At 37.2% G+C, this 18,034-nt stretch overlaps 1 protein-coding gene across 1 annotated transcript; it reads left to right on the top strand.

Annotated features, from left to right (window-relative positions):
* The first annotated feature begins 5,468 nt into the window (after positions 1 to 5,468).
* Positions 5,469 to 13,928, top strand: LOC145784097 (grifin-like). Its single transcript, XM_082595853.1, has 6 exons — positions 5,469 to 5,521; positions 5,745 to 5,796; positions 6,072 to 6,095; positions 10,435 to 10,517; positions 12,246 to 12,414; positions 13,256 to 13,928. Exons 2-6 carry the CDS (start codon positions 5,794 to 5,796, stop codon positions 13,406 to 13,408), a joined length of 432 nt encoding a protein of 143 aa, XP_082451979.1. The 5' UTR covers positions 5,469 to 5,521; positions 5,745 to 5,793; the 3' UTR covers positions 13,409 to 13,928.
* Positions 13,929 to 18,034: the final 4,106 nt, after the last annotated feature.

Genomic DNA, 18,034 nt, shown 5'->3' with positions numbered 1-18,034 from the left:
AGCTGTTTTTGGCCTACGTTTGGCAAAGCATGAAATCGATTTATTTTCTCTTACAAGCGATGAGCTTATAATTGCTCCGTGAATCAACACGCGCGAGGAGAGAGACGTATCGCAGAGTTTTCTATTGTTTTGTTTGACCTAAATACAGTGCCGGCAAAAAGTTTAGAAACTTTTGGAAAAAACTTAAAAAGCAGATTAACATGTTTTTTTCTTCATATTTTTAATATAAAAACTTCTACAAACTTTATCACGTATCAAACACCTTCAATACGCACCAAATTGTATCATATGTAGTAGGCTACTAATATTTAGTGTGATAACCTTTGTTTTTGATGACATTATGAATACGGCGAGGCATATAATCTGAAAGGTTTTTGCAGACATTTTCGTCAATTTCCATGCACCAAACCTCTGTAATTAAATCGAGAAAGAAGAATTAAATCGAATTATTACAGAGGTTTGGTGCATGGATATTTGGATATTGACGAAAATGTCTGCAAAAACCTCTCATACTCTATGGGCCGCCGTACTCAAAATGAGATCAAATACAAAGGTTGTCACAATAAATATTAGTACATATGATATAATTTGGTGCGTATTAAAGGTGTTCGATATATGATAAAGTTTGTTGAAGTTTTAATGATTAAAATATGAAAAAAAACACACATTAATCTGCTTTTTAATTTTTTTTCCAAAGTTTCCAAATTTTGTGCCGGCACTGTATGTCCCCAGCTGATGGCTAGATTAGTTCAGTCAGAAAAGCACTTCTTTTTTGGTTGGTTGGTTTTGAATCTTTATTCTCGGACTGACAAAGTCTTGATTGGTTATTCCTGGTAGTTTCGCATACTTTTAGAAGCATTTGACGCAGGGCCGGTTACCGAGATTGGCAGAGTGAAGTTTTCCGATTGTTGAAGTGTTGTTGCTGGGGAATTATTCCATCCATTAGATGCCGCTGAATGGAGAGCAGTCCTGAAATGCGTTGCTCAAGCGCACACTCCGAGAGTCGAACTTGCACCACGTATTCTTGAGCCGGGCGCGTAACCACTGAGCTAACGGGGCGGACTTTTTTATATTGATTCAACGTCTCAAGACGTGAAATCAATAAAAACAGAGAAGATTTTCTGATTGGGTGGACAATAAAACATGTTATTTCTTTTTCACAGCATTACATAGAAAAGTCGCACAATGCCAAAACATTTCTTGTGCTATAGCCTAATATACCAGCCAGTGAGCACGCAGTTGTTCATAAAAAGAATACGTTCTATATTACCTTTTTAGCGACTCGAGAAATAGTTATCCACCACCAAATGATCACATAAAAATTATTGAAAACAGTAGAAGTTTGATCTAACAAATATCCATTGTTGTATACAATACGTTACTGTACGAAAGACATGTAAAACTAAAATAAATCAAAATTCTTTAAAATGAGCAAAAATTGCCGTAAATGTGCCTGATTAGATTTGAAGGCTTTGTGTAGGTATAAAAACTTCCACAAGACGTGTTCTTTATTCATCTATTGGTAGATCAATTACCCAAATTGTATCATTTTATTCAAAATTACATTCTCTTACCAGCAGTGTTTGCAAAACATAAAATGTAGTCTTTTTGCGATCAAAGAAATGGGTGAAGACCAACTTTCAGGTGTTCATCATGTTTTTCGTGCTTGCGTAAAAACATTTAGAACATGCGAATATCCATCCTGGAACTGCAACCAGTGTAGGCTAATTAGCCGTTTTTAGAAATTCAAGGTTGATACTTTGCACCTTTTTTTTTATAGGTGGTAGACAGATACTAAAGTCGATGATCATTTATTTTTTGTCATTGTTACATCAAATTTTCACCACTGGATATAGCTATGAATGGCTTTTGATGTGAAATTATATAGGCTATTTTTCATCAACCTTTATTTTATGTTTATTTTTGTATTTTTATGATCTTATGACATTGATTTTGCTACAAAATTCAATTATTAACAAATACACATTACCTAAATGTTGTAAACACAGTGTGATAGCTTTTCTTACTCCACATGTCAGATTACAAGTATTGCCATAAATATTCAACTACGTTTTATGTGTGCAGGATATGTTTGAATAACAGAAATCTCGCTCTTTTCGTTTCCGTAATTGTGAAATTTTTGCTAAATCGCTTTGAAAAAGAGGTTTCATATTATTGTTATTACATTGACGTAGCCTACTGTACAAGTTTCGATTTCTACATAGCTAATATGATAGACAATAAATAGACAACAAAGTAGGATAATTGGGAATGATTAGTGTTTTTCAACCCAATTACTTTGTTGTCTATCAATTGCCTATGATTGTAAGCCAAAACCACACAAACAAAAAAGTCAATATTTTAGTTACTATTGCTGAGGTATGCTTAGTTCCATAAAAAATAGAAACTATGAGTTTCGGAAAGCATTGGCTTATGAAAAAGAAATGCAATTTTTTTTCAGTTTGATATGGAAAACGATAGAAACTATTGATATCAGACCGATATAATTAGTCATTTTTGCATTGCACGACAATGTAAACCGTCATTGTTTACTGAAAAATTCGGTCATTGTTTACATTGTAACATGATGTAAACAGCGCCAGACTTTCCAAATAGAAAATATTTCTTCTACAATGGGTTCCTTGCATCGAAGATAAAGCACGAATAAGATTCGCACGCAAAGCTATGGCACACACACTCCGCATTGCGTTGGAGCCGGCTCATTGTTTTGCAGCGCTTTGCATAAAATTGGTTTAGCGCGAAGGCGACAAGATAAAGCAAAATAATCGTTTTTGGGTACCTTTGCAAAATATGAAATATCAAGTTAAGCATACAAAATGTCAGAATATTAACTTTTCAAACTGATGAACAAGTGATTTTTCTTCACATTAGTACAAATTCTGTTCAAAAAGAACCAGCAGATCACACGTTACAGATGGTTGAATGTGGTTTAAAAACGTCCCCCCCCCCCCCTTGAGCAGTTAACTTGCGAAAAAAGGTCGAAAAGCAAAGGGAGAATTCACTGCCTCAAATAGACTATTAAGATTGTTATTGTAATAATGGCACAAAAAGGAATTAGAAAAATCTGATTGTGATGTAACAACATGGCTTCCTCTAGGAGTCTAGGGACAGTACACTAAAAGTCGCGTGAAGTAGGCTATGTAGGGCACTGCCAGATTTTTCGAGCAATTTTAAAGTGAAATTTATCCTGTTAAGTAAATAATAAATAAGACTGAATTATAATCGTTCATTAACGTGTTATGCAAACAATGCCACAAAATTATGTTTGGAAATACTTCTTTTATTCTGCGATACTTCTATACTCCGCTTTTGGTGCCCAATATTAGGCCTACTGACGCAAAAATAAGATGTGAATGAAATCAAAATGTTGTTTCAAACAAGCTTCAGTGAAACCATTTCTCCAATACTTTCATAATTACTTCACAAACAGAAACCGAATCTTGGCCATTAAATCTACAAAGATTCAAGTTAATTCAAAGATTAAGTTAATTATTCTGTGGTCTGCTGTAGTTTTTGCAATAGCCTACGCAGAAATAAAGAATGCCATAAAATAATAGGGCGTGGGTGAACCTGAGTCGCCTATAAAACGATGATGTTAAGCTGGCTAAGTAATGATAGCGGTGACGTATCAACGCAGGCAATTGATTACACCAGTGGTTCTCAAACTTTTTTTTATTAAGACGCTTCTGGAAAAGTTTTCTGGACTTGCGACGCACCAGCAAATAAAAGTAAATGAAGAAACTTATGATTAAAGTTTTGTTTATTGATACAACAACAAAAAGAAATGCATATTATTTAATGTGACGTGTGGGCTTTTTAGTTCATTGAATCTTGGGAGAATTTTTGAAATTGCCACTCGCATTTCTCTTTCAGTATTAATTCGTGATCGATATTTGGTTTTATCACCACCAAGGCAGAAAATTTTGCTTCACATAAATACAACGTAGCGAATGGGATAATAAATCGCAGTGCTTTCTTTCACCAAACCTGGATAATCGTCATTCATTGAATCCAAAAATTTGCTGGATTTCTTACGACGAAAGGATTGCGAATCCATTCGTAGTTTGAAAAATTTTCCGGGAAATATTTTGCAAATTTTGACTCGAGCTTGGACAAATGTAAATAAATAAGCATATGCTTCGCCAATTTGAAGGGAAAAAAACGCACTTGCAACCTCAACTCTTCACTGTGTTTTCAAAATGAAATTACACCAAGAAAAATGATGTAGAGCTTTTAATTTTTTTTTTTTGAAGGATAGACATCCAACACTACGTTAGGGTATCAGCAGTGGCAAATATTTAGTTGATTGCGGTGTAATCAGCTAAATGCATGGGACACATGTGTCCCAGCGGTCCTCAAAGGTTTAACCTAATTTTTATAATCTTAAACTGAGTTCAGCCAAGAAACGGAATTATTCTGCGACGCCCTTGGAAAAGTGAAACGACGCACCAGGGCGTCGCGACGCACAGTTTGAGAACTACTGGATTACACGAAAACAACACTGCCACGTAAGCAGTCACCTAGACAAGTACGTCAGGAGTTACAGTTTCGCTTCGCACTTGGTAGACACACTTTTTCGCCTCAGTTAACCAATTGCTGACTAACATAAGCTCTTTTTTACATTGATTCTACAGTTGCAGGCAACGAATCATTACAACAAAAGGTTGATATGCAGAGTGAGTTTTCTTATAAGAAACTTCTGTTTGAAAGATGCGTAGGCAGTTGTATTTGAGAGAAACGAAGTGTGAGATATTTTCTCTACACTGCTTAAGTTTTTTTGAAGTTCACGTGTTTACGAATGGCGATAAATTGATAAATGCCCTTTTTGGCTCCATAGCACCTTTCTCCTGACGATTCATCAGCTGAAATTGATTAACTGAAAAGTGTCTGGTTTGAAACAAGATAGAAAATCATCGAAAATATTGTTTTCGATTTGTTGCTTTTTTATTGTAACTTGGGACTTTCAAAACACGTAAAAATGTATCTTAAATAAGCGCACTTGTACCTGAAATATTATCAGACAGTTTGTAGCCAAATGTTGGGCAAGAGTTCTGTTCATTTGTGAACTTGGTTTGTGACAGCGCTTTTGTCAGCCAGTTCGAACTTATTTAGTAAGTCGAGATTTATAGAATTCGGATAAGCAGCTTCAAAGCTTAGTGTTGTTTGCTTCAGATAAGCTTTGCTTTCTCTTTGCTACTACTTGTCGGTTTGTTGTCATTAGTCGAATCCAATCTGTTTAGGTGGGGGTTGCATAATTCGCCGATATGTGTCTGCGGAGCGGTAGAACAAACAATGCAACACATACTCCACGAATGTTCCATCTTACGACCCCCAAGTGGAATCACTGGTATTCGACAACTGGACCCAACTACCGTATCTTGGCTGCACGAGGAGGCATTGCCAATCTAAGCTACTACAAGTCAAACGAGAGAAGAAGAAGAAGAAGAAGAAAGCTTAGTGTGTTAAAATAAAGCAAGGGATTGTAAAGCTTTCCACAAAGGTGTTCAAATTATACAATTTTCAATAAAAACTCCCTTCAATCAATACGATACTGTAAGCAAAAAATTGAAATATGGAAAAATAAGATTTTCTCACAGAAACTGAACTCCAATGCTGGTTTCTTTCCTTTGTACTTTTGCTTTGACGTGCCTTCAAAGTGATGTAGATTTGACACAGTGCAACTAAACCAAAATTTAATTTGAGTTAAACATTTTTTTATGCAGATTAGTATTTGTACGTGTTTGTGTAGTTAAGACGTGCTTGATCAGAAAAATGGTAAGAAACTTTTCTACTATTTACACTCTCATTTATGTGTGTTTCATTGATGATTTATGAAATATCTGTGTTTCATTTATGAAATATCCTGCGAGGTAATACTGTTGTGCTCTATATTCAAATATTAAAACTAGTTGTAAATATGTAAAATATATTATTATAATGCTCAGCCCTGTTGTGATGTTGTGCCTTGCTTGTCTGCGGTACAAAAAAATCAAACTCTCTACAGAAACTACAAACAATTATGAAGTAATCATAATTTGTTTATTTTTCAGAACCAAAGAGTGATATCTAAACCGGTGAGCGATTTTTTATCAACAAAGTAATCAAAACTACGCCTATGCCACATTGCGTAGTGTTATCAGTGGCGTAGCTAGGGGGGCGGAGGGGGCGGACCGCCCCGGGCGGCACGTCTGGGGGCGGAACTTTCAGACTACAATTTTTTATTTTGATTATAATCTGATAAAAAATGCATTTCATTTTTACATGCTTTTTCCTGAGGGTATAGCTTTGGTAGAGAGGTACTTTTTAAAAACCATAGACAGACAATCGATAACAACTTAATAACATTGAATTGCATAATTCAAAATTAATACAGAAATGAAATAGATACATAATTTCGAACGTTTTCGGCAAAACTTTCTGCCCTCTTCAGGAAAATATCTTAATTCATCTAAACAAAACAATTATTCGTGAAATGTTAATAATAAATGACTGAAATTCAATAAAACTGCACTGACCTGCGTACAAGCAACAACTGACGAACAAACACAAAAGGTGGTAGCAATCTGTCATAATTATGCGGGAGTGTGGTCATGAGACGAGATAGTGAGCGGACAACATAACATAAAATAAACGTAAGCTAATACAAATTCAACAAAAAAGATGCCCCTCCAGCAAATAATTGTTTGTTGAGCCTGGGGTTGTGCTGCTTTATTTGGAGTGCCTCATGAATTTTAGTTTCAAACTCCGATTGACAGTTGCGAATTATTTTGAATGAATCTAATGTAAATTTGATGTTGGAACAAATACTGCAGTCATAAATGTGGTCTTTGATTGCACTGTGCTTATTGATGTCTGTTAAATTTAGGTGTTCCGTTGCTCTTGTTACCAAGTGTCTTGTGGACATACCTATGTATGTTAATGTTCGTGTCGCACGAACAAGTGAATTTGTAGACAATGTTGGAACGAAGAGACTGCGGAACGGGAGATTTCAGCGAAAAATATCTACTGATTTTAAAGGTTTTGTACAGAGGAACAATGTCGATATCAAATTTACACTTAAAGAGTTTAGATAGTTTTTTAGCATATACGAGAGATTCCTTTCCTAGGAAAGGTATGGATATAGAGTTTTGGAAATTTATGACCTGAGGGGGCGGCAAAATCTGAATCCGCCCCGGGCGGCACATTCCGGCACATTCCCTAGCTACGCCACTGAGTGTTATGCATTAAGTGCAATTGGTTATACACATTGGTTATGTCTATCACGTGGCCCATACGCAGCGCAGTTGCAAATCATGTCCCTCAAATTTTCAAATTGGATCATTTTTGACTTTTGAATCTTCAATTAATTCACTTTGGTTTTATTACCGACCATCACAGTGCAAACAATACCTGACAAGATAGCAAATACTTAAGAAGGGTGGAAATATTAGCATATGAAACCAAGCAATGATACTGTATTTAACGTAGCCTAATATGTGTTTTTATATCACGCTATATACATCCCAGGCATGCGTTGCTCTTCAGTGCTTTACAAAGCAGTTATTGTAAGCGCAGCAGAATAGAGGGGAAGAAGATTGCATTATTATACTGAAATATTATACTATTCGTATTGCTGAGCGACTATCAATGAACCGTTTCTAGCACTAGTTGCAACGTTCATCGGATGAAATTGAAAGTAAAAGCAACAACAAACATGATGGTTTATTGCTTCACTGACGTTTCGCGCACCATGACAATGCGCATCCTCAGAGCGAATAACAATACAATACCAATGAACTGCCAGCAATGATGGTTCAGTGATAGAATCCTCTCCTGCCATGCGGAGTTCCTGGTTCGATTCCAGGCCAATGCAATGTATAATAGGTTTGATGGCTGTGCAGTGTGCATATTAAAAATATTAATTTCCAAGCATTGTTTTAGCGATGCATATTTTAAATTATCAATGCATACCACCAGACTCCATTCGTTCATTCTCGGCGCCAACATACCAGTGCCGGATTAACCAAGTGCGGGGCCTGTAGCAGATTGATTTGTACAGATAATGACTGGGAAGCAATTGAATATTTTATAGATTTGATATTTTTTAGTAGCCGCTCTTGCCCCATCGTGTTTCGCAGATAGGTTAGTTTTGATCAACTTCAATTTTGACAATGATCTCTCTCCTGTAAAATTAGTTATCATCATACATAGATAAATGCGTAACAAATTGTCAATGTTAGGTAACGTGGTGTCAGTATTGTTTTCTTTAATCGAAGTGAAATAGTTGAGTTCTGGAGAGGAGCAGTCAATAGCAATGTTCTTTACGAGTTTGGTGTATGCCTTGCTACGTTGCTCCAGCGCAGATGGTAGGTTGTCCGATACTGCAAGGAAAACTTCCACGGGGAATCTGTCTTTAGTTGATATCCATTGCATCTGAAACTGAACGGCCACTGCCTACATTCTTATCGTGCGTTCGAATTTGGACAATTCTTCTTGTGCTTGTTGGTCGGCAATCCGGCACTTGAGTCAGCTTCTGCGCCTCTGATTTAAACTTAGCGAATTGTTGTCTGAAAGTCTGTAGGGTTCCTGCCAAAGAGGCACACAACGCTGAAGCAATGTTGAGATTTTACCGCTTTGTTTGAAGAGAGGCTTAACTTGCCTGGAAGCGATCGGGTAAGCTATTTCAAAAAACTACTAAGATTCCAATTTTGAGCAACTCCATTTTCTCGAAGAATCCATTTGCCTGCTGACGACATTCTGTCTTTTGCACTTGGTCATTTGCAAGTTTCTCCAGTGCCTCCTTTTTGAAAAGAAAAGTTTTTTTAATTACCGTACCTTAATGGCATCAGCTCTTCCCGACCATCGTGTTTCATAAAGCTTCTTTAGCACTCCACCACCTGAACACTCCAGAACGGACCACCGGTGTGTTGAAGCAGCAAAGAATAGCCTGCATAGATATTTTCAACGAAGTCAAAGAACAGAACTGTTTCTGGACACGATTGTGCAGCGCATTCACCAACTAAATTCAACGAATGAGCATAGCATGGAACATACTCGGTAACAGCACCATTTTTTGTGACAAGTGCCTGTAGGCCTACTCCGTTATATTTCCCGCTTATGTTGGACGCGTTGTAATAACTCTGTCCAAGGCAATCGGCAAGATTGATACCCTTCTCACTGGTGTACAGTACAGTCGAATAATCTTTCAAACAACTAGTATCATGGGCTCATGGCACTCGATCAGGCAGTTGCCTCCTGAGGAAATTACTGGTTTTTGCAGTTTACAATAATTAGGAAGGGATAAGACGTTGGGACTAAGTAATTTAATCCTACAACTATAATATTCTCCCATGCCATTCCAGTTTGCAAGCCAAAAATTACTTACCAACTATGTTCGAGTTTTCTTCAAAAAAAAGTGTTTCGCTCAGCAAGCGCGGGGCCTTGTGAACCGCGGGGCCCGTAACAGCTGCTACATCTGCTACTATAGTTAATCCGGCGCTGCAACACACGTCCAATCGGCTTGACACTACAAAGACAGGCGTGAGTGCGCATTAACTGTCTTCGTACGGGTGTCGGACTTTTCCGCTCTATCATGCACCAGAATGGTCTCTTCCTGTAATGTGGTGCCGAGGAACAGACCGCAGATCACATCTTCAACGACTGTACCAACTTCAAGCTACCTAATGGAGTGGAAGGTCTGCGTGTCTTGGATAATGAAACCAAAAACTGGCTGCTCTCTAGTAGCCTTCCAATGTAATTCGAGATTATCGTAAATCTGGGGTGGTAAAAGGATAGAGTATAGACCATTCGCTCCAGTGACTTGGAACCAACTCATACTTAACAATTTTGAGGCAGACAAGCTAACCACTACATCACCGTGCTATACTATACAAGTTTCCAAAATGTAATTAATTGCATACGCTTTTGTTTATACAACGTATAATAACGTATGTTAGTTCTTGTTCAGCATCTGAACATTATGAACAACCGAAATTTATAAAATGAAATAGGCAAGGAAAATAAGAGCCAATCAGAATTCTTCTTCAATTTTCTTGCCTGAACCATGCATCGACGGCATCTGATAAATAATAATCATACCAAGTATTTCTAGGGTTAATGGGTTAATTAACCTGTTAACCTATGGGTTAATGTGTTGTGTAAAAGACATTTGAATTTTTAAGTTAATTGCTTTATATTAGCTTAATATGTTAAATACCATGTCGTTGTTTGGCTATATCTGCTTGTGATTGTGGTAGCCTACAACAAAGCAACCTCTCCACCAAAATTGATAAAAAGGTAGAAGTGACAAAACGATATCACGAGACAACGTATTGAGTAGAGGTACAATGCGAGACAAATGCTTTCAAATTTTGCTTGGAAACCATAGGATTTACATCCACATATTTAACTTAATTATATTGTCCTTTTCTTTAGACTGCAGGCAATCATTACGATATTTCTTTCAAGGAGTATCAAGATAACAGTGTGAAGGTGGTAGGAGTGAATACTGGACCAATGTGAGTGACTTTATTTCTTGATATTTGTAAAATCTTTATGAGGAGGGTTTGTTAACTTTTTTACTGATTTTGAAAATATTTATATTCCAGGCAAGAAAGTGTATTCTCAAGCTGAACAGTAACAACATTATAAATCATCTCTGATATAATTGTTGTTTCAAGCATTGCAACACTTGTACTTAAAGTGCATAGTAATCATACTGGTATTCTTTGCTCGAAGTACCTTTTTATTCATTTTAATTGGCTGCGTCTTTATTTGGGCTTGTATTACTTGTGATCTTTTAAAAAATGCTTGGATGTTGGAAATATGTTCAACGCTTCAGTTCAGTTGTTTTTATTTTAAACCATCACAGCAAAAACAGTTCACGTCGACATAGCAAAGGTAGAGAAAAGGTAGAAGCTACAAAACGGGAACGTTAAAACGTGGTTGTGATCGATGTACTTTATTAAGTTGAAACAAATTTGGCACGTTCGCAAGACATTCAGAAAAATTCAAGATAGAAATGGAAATAAAAAAAATGTTACAAAAAAAAAACAAAAAAAAACAATAGCCCATAATTTATTTTGGCAGCCGATTGTAGCATCGAATAGACAGCGATAGACACGTGTTTCGCCCATGAGGCTGGGCTCATCAGTATCGCACCGTATTCTTGCCACTTGAGTAATCGACCGCCGCTTTACCAGTCAGTTTAACTCTTATCTTTGTGGAAAGAAAGAGCCAACAAAACCAGCAGGTGCCAGGGGTAGGTCAATGTGAAGAAAGGCGTTCTTCCCGGCTATCAGCACAAGGCTGATTACTCACTAGCACAGCGGATAGGCTGTGCTAGTGAGTAATCAGCCTTGTGCTGATAGCCGGGAAGAACGCCTTTCTTCACATTGACCTACCCCTGGCACCTGCTGGTTTTGTTGGCTCTTTCTTTCCACAAAGATAAGAGTTAAACTGACTGGTAAAGCGGCGGTCGATTACTCAAGTGGCAAGAATACGGTGCGATACTGATGAGCCCAGCCTCATGGGCGAAACACGTGTCTATCGCTGTCTATTCGATGCTACAATCGGCTGCCAAAATAACTTAAACGTTTAATTGGAGGTCTCAATGGCTGGCGTGGAAGCTACACCGTTCTGGTTAGCGAAGCGTCACTGCAGCTCGCTGTGCTAGTGAGTAATCAGCCTTGTGCTGATAGCCGGGAAGAACGCCTTTCTTCACATAGCCCATAATATTATAACTTTTGCTGATAGTTTGAAGAATTGTAATTAAACATTTGCTATGAAGATAGATCGGCCATGGTGCGTTATCAAGAGTACAAATGGTCGCGACGGAACACATCTTGATGCGTTTAGCTTATAGCAAAAGAGAGCATGGCAGGCGAAGAAAACCCCACAAAGAAATCCTATCACGGGTAAAGCCATTTCAAGCTCAACGCACCAGGCCTTGCACGACTCACAAAATAGTTACAACTTGGCGACACGAAACAATGACAAAAACAAATAAAACAAACAAGCAAAACTGCGGAACTCCAATTTTATCCAATAAAGTTATGTCTTGAAGATATCAAGCGTGCTTTGATATGAAGTTACGTAGATAAAGCGATAAGTATCAGACCCTAGCCAGCTAAACTCGTCACCTTTTCTCCTATCCAACGTCAGCAAATGTTGAATCAATGCAACATTACTATTATTATTTTTTGTTTATTTTGTTGTAAATAATGTGATAAATGTGTTTTATGCAGAGTCTTGGTTGAGTTACTCACCGCTACCAACCAGATTGCCTTCCATACATCTATTCAATACTATAACAAGACTATCGTTCGCAATGTCTACGATGGGGCATGGAACTACTGTGCAGAAGAGACCGAACTTCCTGGCGATTTTCCATTTGCTAAAAATGGTCCATTTATGGTGAGACTTTATTTACATCAAAGTAATTTGGTAGATGATCAATATAACGTTTCGTTTCGACCAAAAGATTTTATTTTGTACAACCTTAGTTGCAACTAGGATATGTACTATAGGATTACATAAAGGACTTTAAATGCAACCAGGTAGAGTAGGCCGAATGAATAAGAAAATATTGACAATTTCATGATTTGCTACTGCATTTTAACATGCATTTTTAACACTTCGAAACAAATTCAAATTTTATCTGGCTACCATTGCAGCTGCGAATGCTATTAATCTTTTGTGATGAATCAAAATAATGTGGCCAGTCTGGTCAAGTAGCAGTCTAATTTGTCTCATTAGCAGCTCACAGGCTACTGCCTAGCCTAGTGTTTTGTTTACTTTGCAAACTTGGTTTGTTTTGAATTCTTGGTTAGTTTTGAATTCAATATTCGAAATCGCAATACACAACAAGATAACTTGACATCAATTGGACTTGTCGTACATTATTCTTGAATTTATAATTATTAGGCAGTGCATCCTATGGATCCGTAATTGGGCATCTCTCTTGCACCAGCTTGCTGGGCGTGCAGTTGTTCTCTTGGGTTATATTGCCTTTTTCAATATTTTTGGTTTGTTTTGTTTAAATTTTCATCCTTATCCTTGGACTGAGAAAGCCTCTGATAGGTTATTCTTAGCAGTTTTGCATAGTTGTAGAAGCTTTGAAACACTGATGCAAGCTGGATACTGAGATTGGCAAAGTGAAGTTTCTGACTGTCGAAGTATTGTTGTCTCTCAATTCTTTCATCCACTCAGTGCAGCTGATCAAGAGATGTTTAAAGCTGCATTGATTCATTTTCAGATCGAGATATCTCTGACAAAAGACAGAGAATCCTTCGAATTTAGAGCAAATGGAGTTCATCAGTTTTATTTCAAGCATCGATTACCAGTGGAAAACATCACTTCGTTTAGGTTGTCAGATGGTGCCACCTATCAAGAACTGCTGATCGTTTAACCCGTTTCGTCGTATTATTGCTTGCTAGGATATTGGTGAATACCCACGATGCAGCACAATACGCTTTTGTTCAATTTCCTTTTGTGTTTATTACTTTACTTTTTCATCGACTATTGCGGAGAAGTCTCCGGCTGGACTACTGTTTTCTGGTCTAATCGCATTACTCTCAAGTGATTATACCTTTCACCATTGTAAAATTATTCAACTACTAGTTGTTTATTATGAAGAAAAAAATACATCAGTTCACAGAACAGAATAATTTCTAAGCATTTATTTGACACTAAACATAGTACACATAAGTTTAGTTTGGAAATATATCAAACTATTACATTTTCTGACGCTTGTTCTAACATTAGCAGCAACACAAAACCCTATTGTTTCGTTGATTATATGTTACAAAATATGTTTTCGAACACAAAAAAAAATTCTGAAACTGCTTGCAATATTACATTAAAATGACTTCACACTGACTGAACACGCATGATGTGGTTCAAATTTTATACACCGGAAGTAAGCCATCTCAGAAAAAAAACACATTTAGGATGAAATCTTTTTGATCTTGCAGTTGTGGTTATATTGTAGGTGAGTGCAGAAGTTACCTAATATTGTAAAAGAGTACTTTAGGGAATAATGATTTCCGTCAGGCTGCAATCGTTATTGTAGTGTAAATAATGCCTCTATGTTTCTTCACGCGTCATAATTGCGCCTTCCAGACAAAGCGGATAGAGCAGGGGTTCTTAACCGGGGGTAAATTTACCCCCTGGGGGTAAATTTCACCTACCGAGGGGGTAAATTTACTGAATCATAAATTAAAGCAATATTTATTTTTTCAAGTAGGCTAGACTACCAGTTTCATTTCAGCAGCGTGTGTGTGCTACATTTTTACTGTACACAACCTGGTAAAAAAAAGCGCACCGAACATCATTTCTACTCACTGTGCCCTTCATCGACATGCACTGGCAAGTAAAACCCTTCCAGAATATTTGAAAGCAGTATTGAAGCATGTGGTTGAATGCGTTAATTTTATCAGGGCACGTGCTCTTAATCATTGTCTTTTTAAAGTGGTTTGTGATCAGAACGCTCTGTTTGCCTTTATCACACCGAAGTTTGGTGGCTCTCTAGGGGTCTTGTTTTGTCTCGAGTTTACATAACTACATGGGGAAATCGAGATTTTTCTTCGAGAACACAAATCCCCGCTGAGTAAGCACTTTGGCGACAACAAATTTATTGGTGCATTGGCTTATTTGAAAGACATTTTTTCAAGTTTGAACCAGCTCAATATGCAAATGCAAGAAAAAAGTGTTACCATTAGGTATAAAATTCAGGGCTTTCAGACAAAATTAAATTTGTGGAGTAAAAGAGTTTAAAAAGGAATTTACGCAAATTTTCCAACATTTGATGATTGGAAAGTCAGTAGAAGTCGTAACGAGATTTCTGACCTCAAAGTCGAAATATGCCAGCACCTAGCCGCCTTAAAAAACAACTTTGACGGTTACTTCGAAGGTGAAAGGTTTAACAGTAGCCTACTGCTCTTTTAATGACTCATCCCTTCGAAGCCAAGTTAGAAAGTAACTTATTGCTGACGATGATCTTTGCAAAGATGAATTGATTGATCTTCAATGTTCAACAACGCTTTGTTCCTAATTCTTATCATGCAATGGTGACTTTTCCAAGTTTTGGTGTAGATTAGTCGAAGAGTTTCCTACGCTGACTAAGCGTGCATTTGAAGTTATTATATCTTTTTCAACTACTTATCTGTGTGAAGCAGGGTTCTCTTCGTTGTTGACTATTAAAACAAAACATCGATCTCGCTTAGTTCCCGAAGACGACATGCGAGTAGCTCTTTCAACAACTGTTCCAAGAATCTCCAAAACTATTCGTGGCGGAAAGCAAGCACAAAAGTCTCACTGATTGACTGTTGAAATTGCGTGTCAGTTATTAATAAAAGAAAAAAACTTAACATTCTTGTGTGCTTTTATCATAGTTATGTAGGACATTTGAGTAGACATTATTTTTCACAGGACCCCGTCAAGAAAAATCGTGTCTTCGGCAAATAAACAGCTTATTTTTGATATTTGCCAAGGTACAGTAAATCCAAACAAAAAAGGATGTTTTGCATTTTTAGCATGGTTGACTAAGACACGATGACATCACAAGGGGCCACCAAAACGGTGGGGGTAAATTTTACTTTTTTCCTTCGGCAAGGGGTAAACGAGACAAAAAAGGTTAAGAACCTCTGGGATAGAGGAAAGCGAAAAAGGGCCATGAATAGCAGCTGCGATCACGAAAATGACAATTGTCATCTTACGCACAGCAAGAGCGACTGTCCCTACCAAGTAAATAATAAATAAGACTGAATTATAATTGTTCATTAACGCGTTGTGCAAACAATGCCACAAAATTATGTTCGGAAATACTTTTTTTACTCTGCGATACTTCTATACTCCGCTTTTGGTGCCCAATATTACTGACGCAAAAATAAGATGTGAATGAAATCAAAATGTTGTTTCAAACAAGCTTCAGTGACACCATCAATACTTTCACAATTACTTCACAAACAGAAACCGATTCTTGGCCATTAAATTCACAAAGATTCAAGTTAATTCAAAGATTAAGTTAATTATTCTGTGGTCTGCTATAGTTTTTGCAACAGCCTACGCAGAAATAAAGAATGCTATAAAATCATAGGACATGGGTGAACCTTGTGGCCCATAAAATAATGGTGTTATGGTAAGTTGGCTAAATAATGATAGCGATAATAGACATGTCAACGAGGGCAATTGATCACACGAAAACAACACTGCAACTGAACCAACATCCAGTTCAATGTGATAGCAAAAATTGATGTAGCCTAACTAAAAAGAGTGGTTTTCAATTAATTAATTTTTTGATTTTTGCGTGTATACAACCGTTCTTATTACGTGACATTCTATCATTGGTGCAGTCCATCATTGGTGCAGTCCATCATTGGTGCATATTCTTTCATCATTGGCTCATAAACCTCGGTGGCCCATAAAACGATGATGTTGTAGGCTAAGTACTGGTGGCGGTAATAGACATGTCAACGCAGGCAATTGATAGCACGAAAACACTGCCACGTGAGCATGAGCAGTCGCTTAGACACTTACATCAGGAGTTATATTTTTCGCTTCGCACTTGCCAGGCACACTTTTTCGCTTCAGTTAACCAATTGCTAACTAACATGAGCTCTTTTTTTACATTGATTCAAGAGTTGCAGGCTTCGAATCATTACAACAAAGGGTTGATTTGCAGAGTGAGTTGTTTTCTTACAGAAACTCAGAGTTTCTTAAAACGGAAACTCAGAGTTTTTGTAAGAAACCTGTGTTTGAAAGATGCGTAAGCAGTTGTATTTGAGCGAAAGGGAGTGTAAGATATTTTCTCCACACTGCCTGAGTTCTTTGAAATTCACGTGTTTAAGAATGGCGATATATTGATAAATGCCCTCTTTGGCGGCATAGCAGTTTTCTCTTGACGATTGATCAACTGCGATTGATTAATTGGAAAGTTTCTTGGTTTGAAACTACTGTACCCTATATAGAAAATCATCGAAAATGTTGTTTTCGAAATTTTCGAAAAATTACAAACGTTTTTGGCCATACTCATGTTAGTCCTTTTCAAGTAATTAACTGACTGATGTTTTACATAAATTGAAATTACAAAACTGATCTACATACACAGAAATCGAAAAAAGAAACGTAGAGAATGAAAACGGCAAGGCAACATAACATGACGCTTAATTTAATTTTAATTTTATTCAACAAAAACTGGTGTTTTAAACAGTTGTGTAAAGTAGCCTACTGTAAATAAACTTTTTATTCACCTTTTTATTACAGTCTGCTTCACCTGTTAAATCCTCCATACCTCATCAAACATCAAACAATAATCGTTTTTCATCGAGTAAGAAGAAAACGAAGCCCCGTTTATCATCTTTCCCCGCACGTGGAAGAGCTCGTAGCAGACCAGCAAGCGCCAACCGAGGTGCGATTGTTCTACAGTTGTATTAAAAAGTTAACTGCACAGTCTTGGCTTTCAAATTTGCGTAAGTAAAAAAACGCACATAAATGACGCAAAATTACCTGAAAAACTTAAGCAGATAGGAGGCGCCTGCGGCAAACAACTGCCTGTTGAGGCGAGGATTGCAGGATTTTATGAGCAAAGCTTCGTGGATATTAGCATCGAATTCGGGGAAGCATTTACGTACAATTCTAAACGACTCCAGGGCTGGTTGATTGTTTGAATAAGTTTGGCAGTCGAATATATGATCTTTAATGGAACTTTTTTCTATTGAGAGCGGTTAAATCCAAATGCTTCCTCACACTCGTGGCCAAATGTCGTGTAAAACAGTGATTCTCAACGTGGTCCAGGTGGACCACTTGTGGTCCAAAGAGATTTTTAGTGATGTACAGAATCGACATCAATAGTAAAGAAAATATCAGATTAAGACTGAACAAGTTTGTCAAAAATTGTCTTTGAATTTTTCTGTCAGAAAACACATTATTATTGGGCTTAGAAATACACAAAAAGCAAACAAAACAAAGTTTATTTTGTCAAAATTATCTAGGGTCAAACCCCCAGACCTCTTGCTACAATTGCTTCTCTTCCACA

Source organism: Aplidium turbinatum, chromosome 1, assembly GCF_918807975.1.
Source record: "Aplidium turbinatum chromosome 1, kaAplTurb1.1, whole genome shotgun sequence".
Taxonomy (NCBI): Eukaryota; Metazoa; Chordata; class Ascidiacea; order Aplousobranchia; family Polyclinidae; genus Aplidium; species Aplidium turbinatum.
This window is presented reverse-complemented; position numbering and strand designations above follow the sequence as displayed.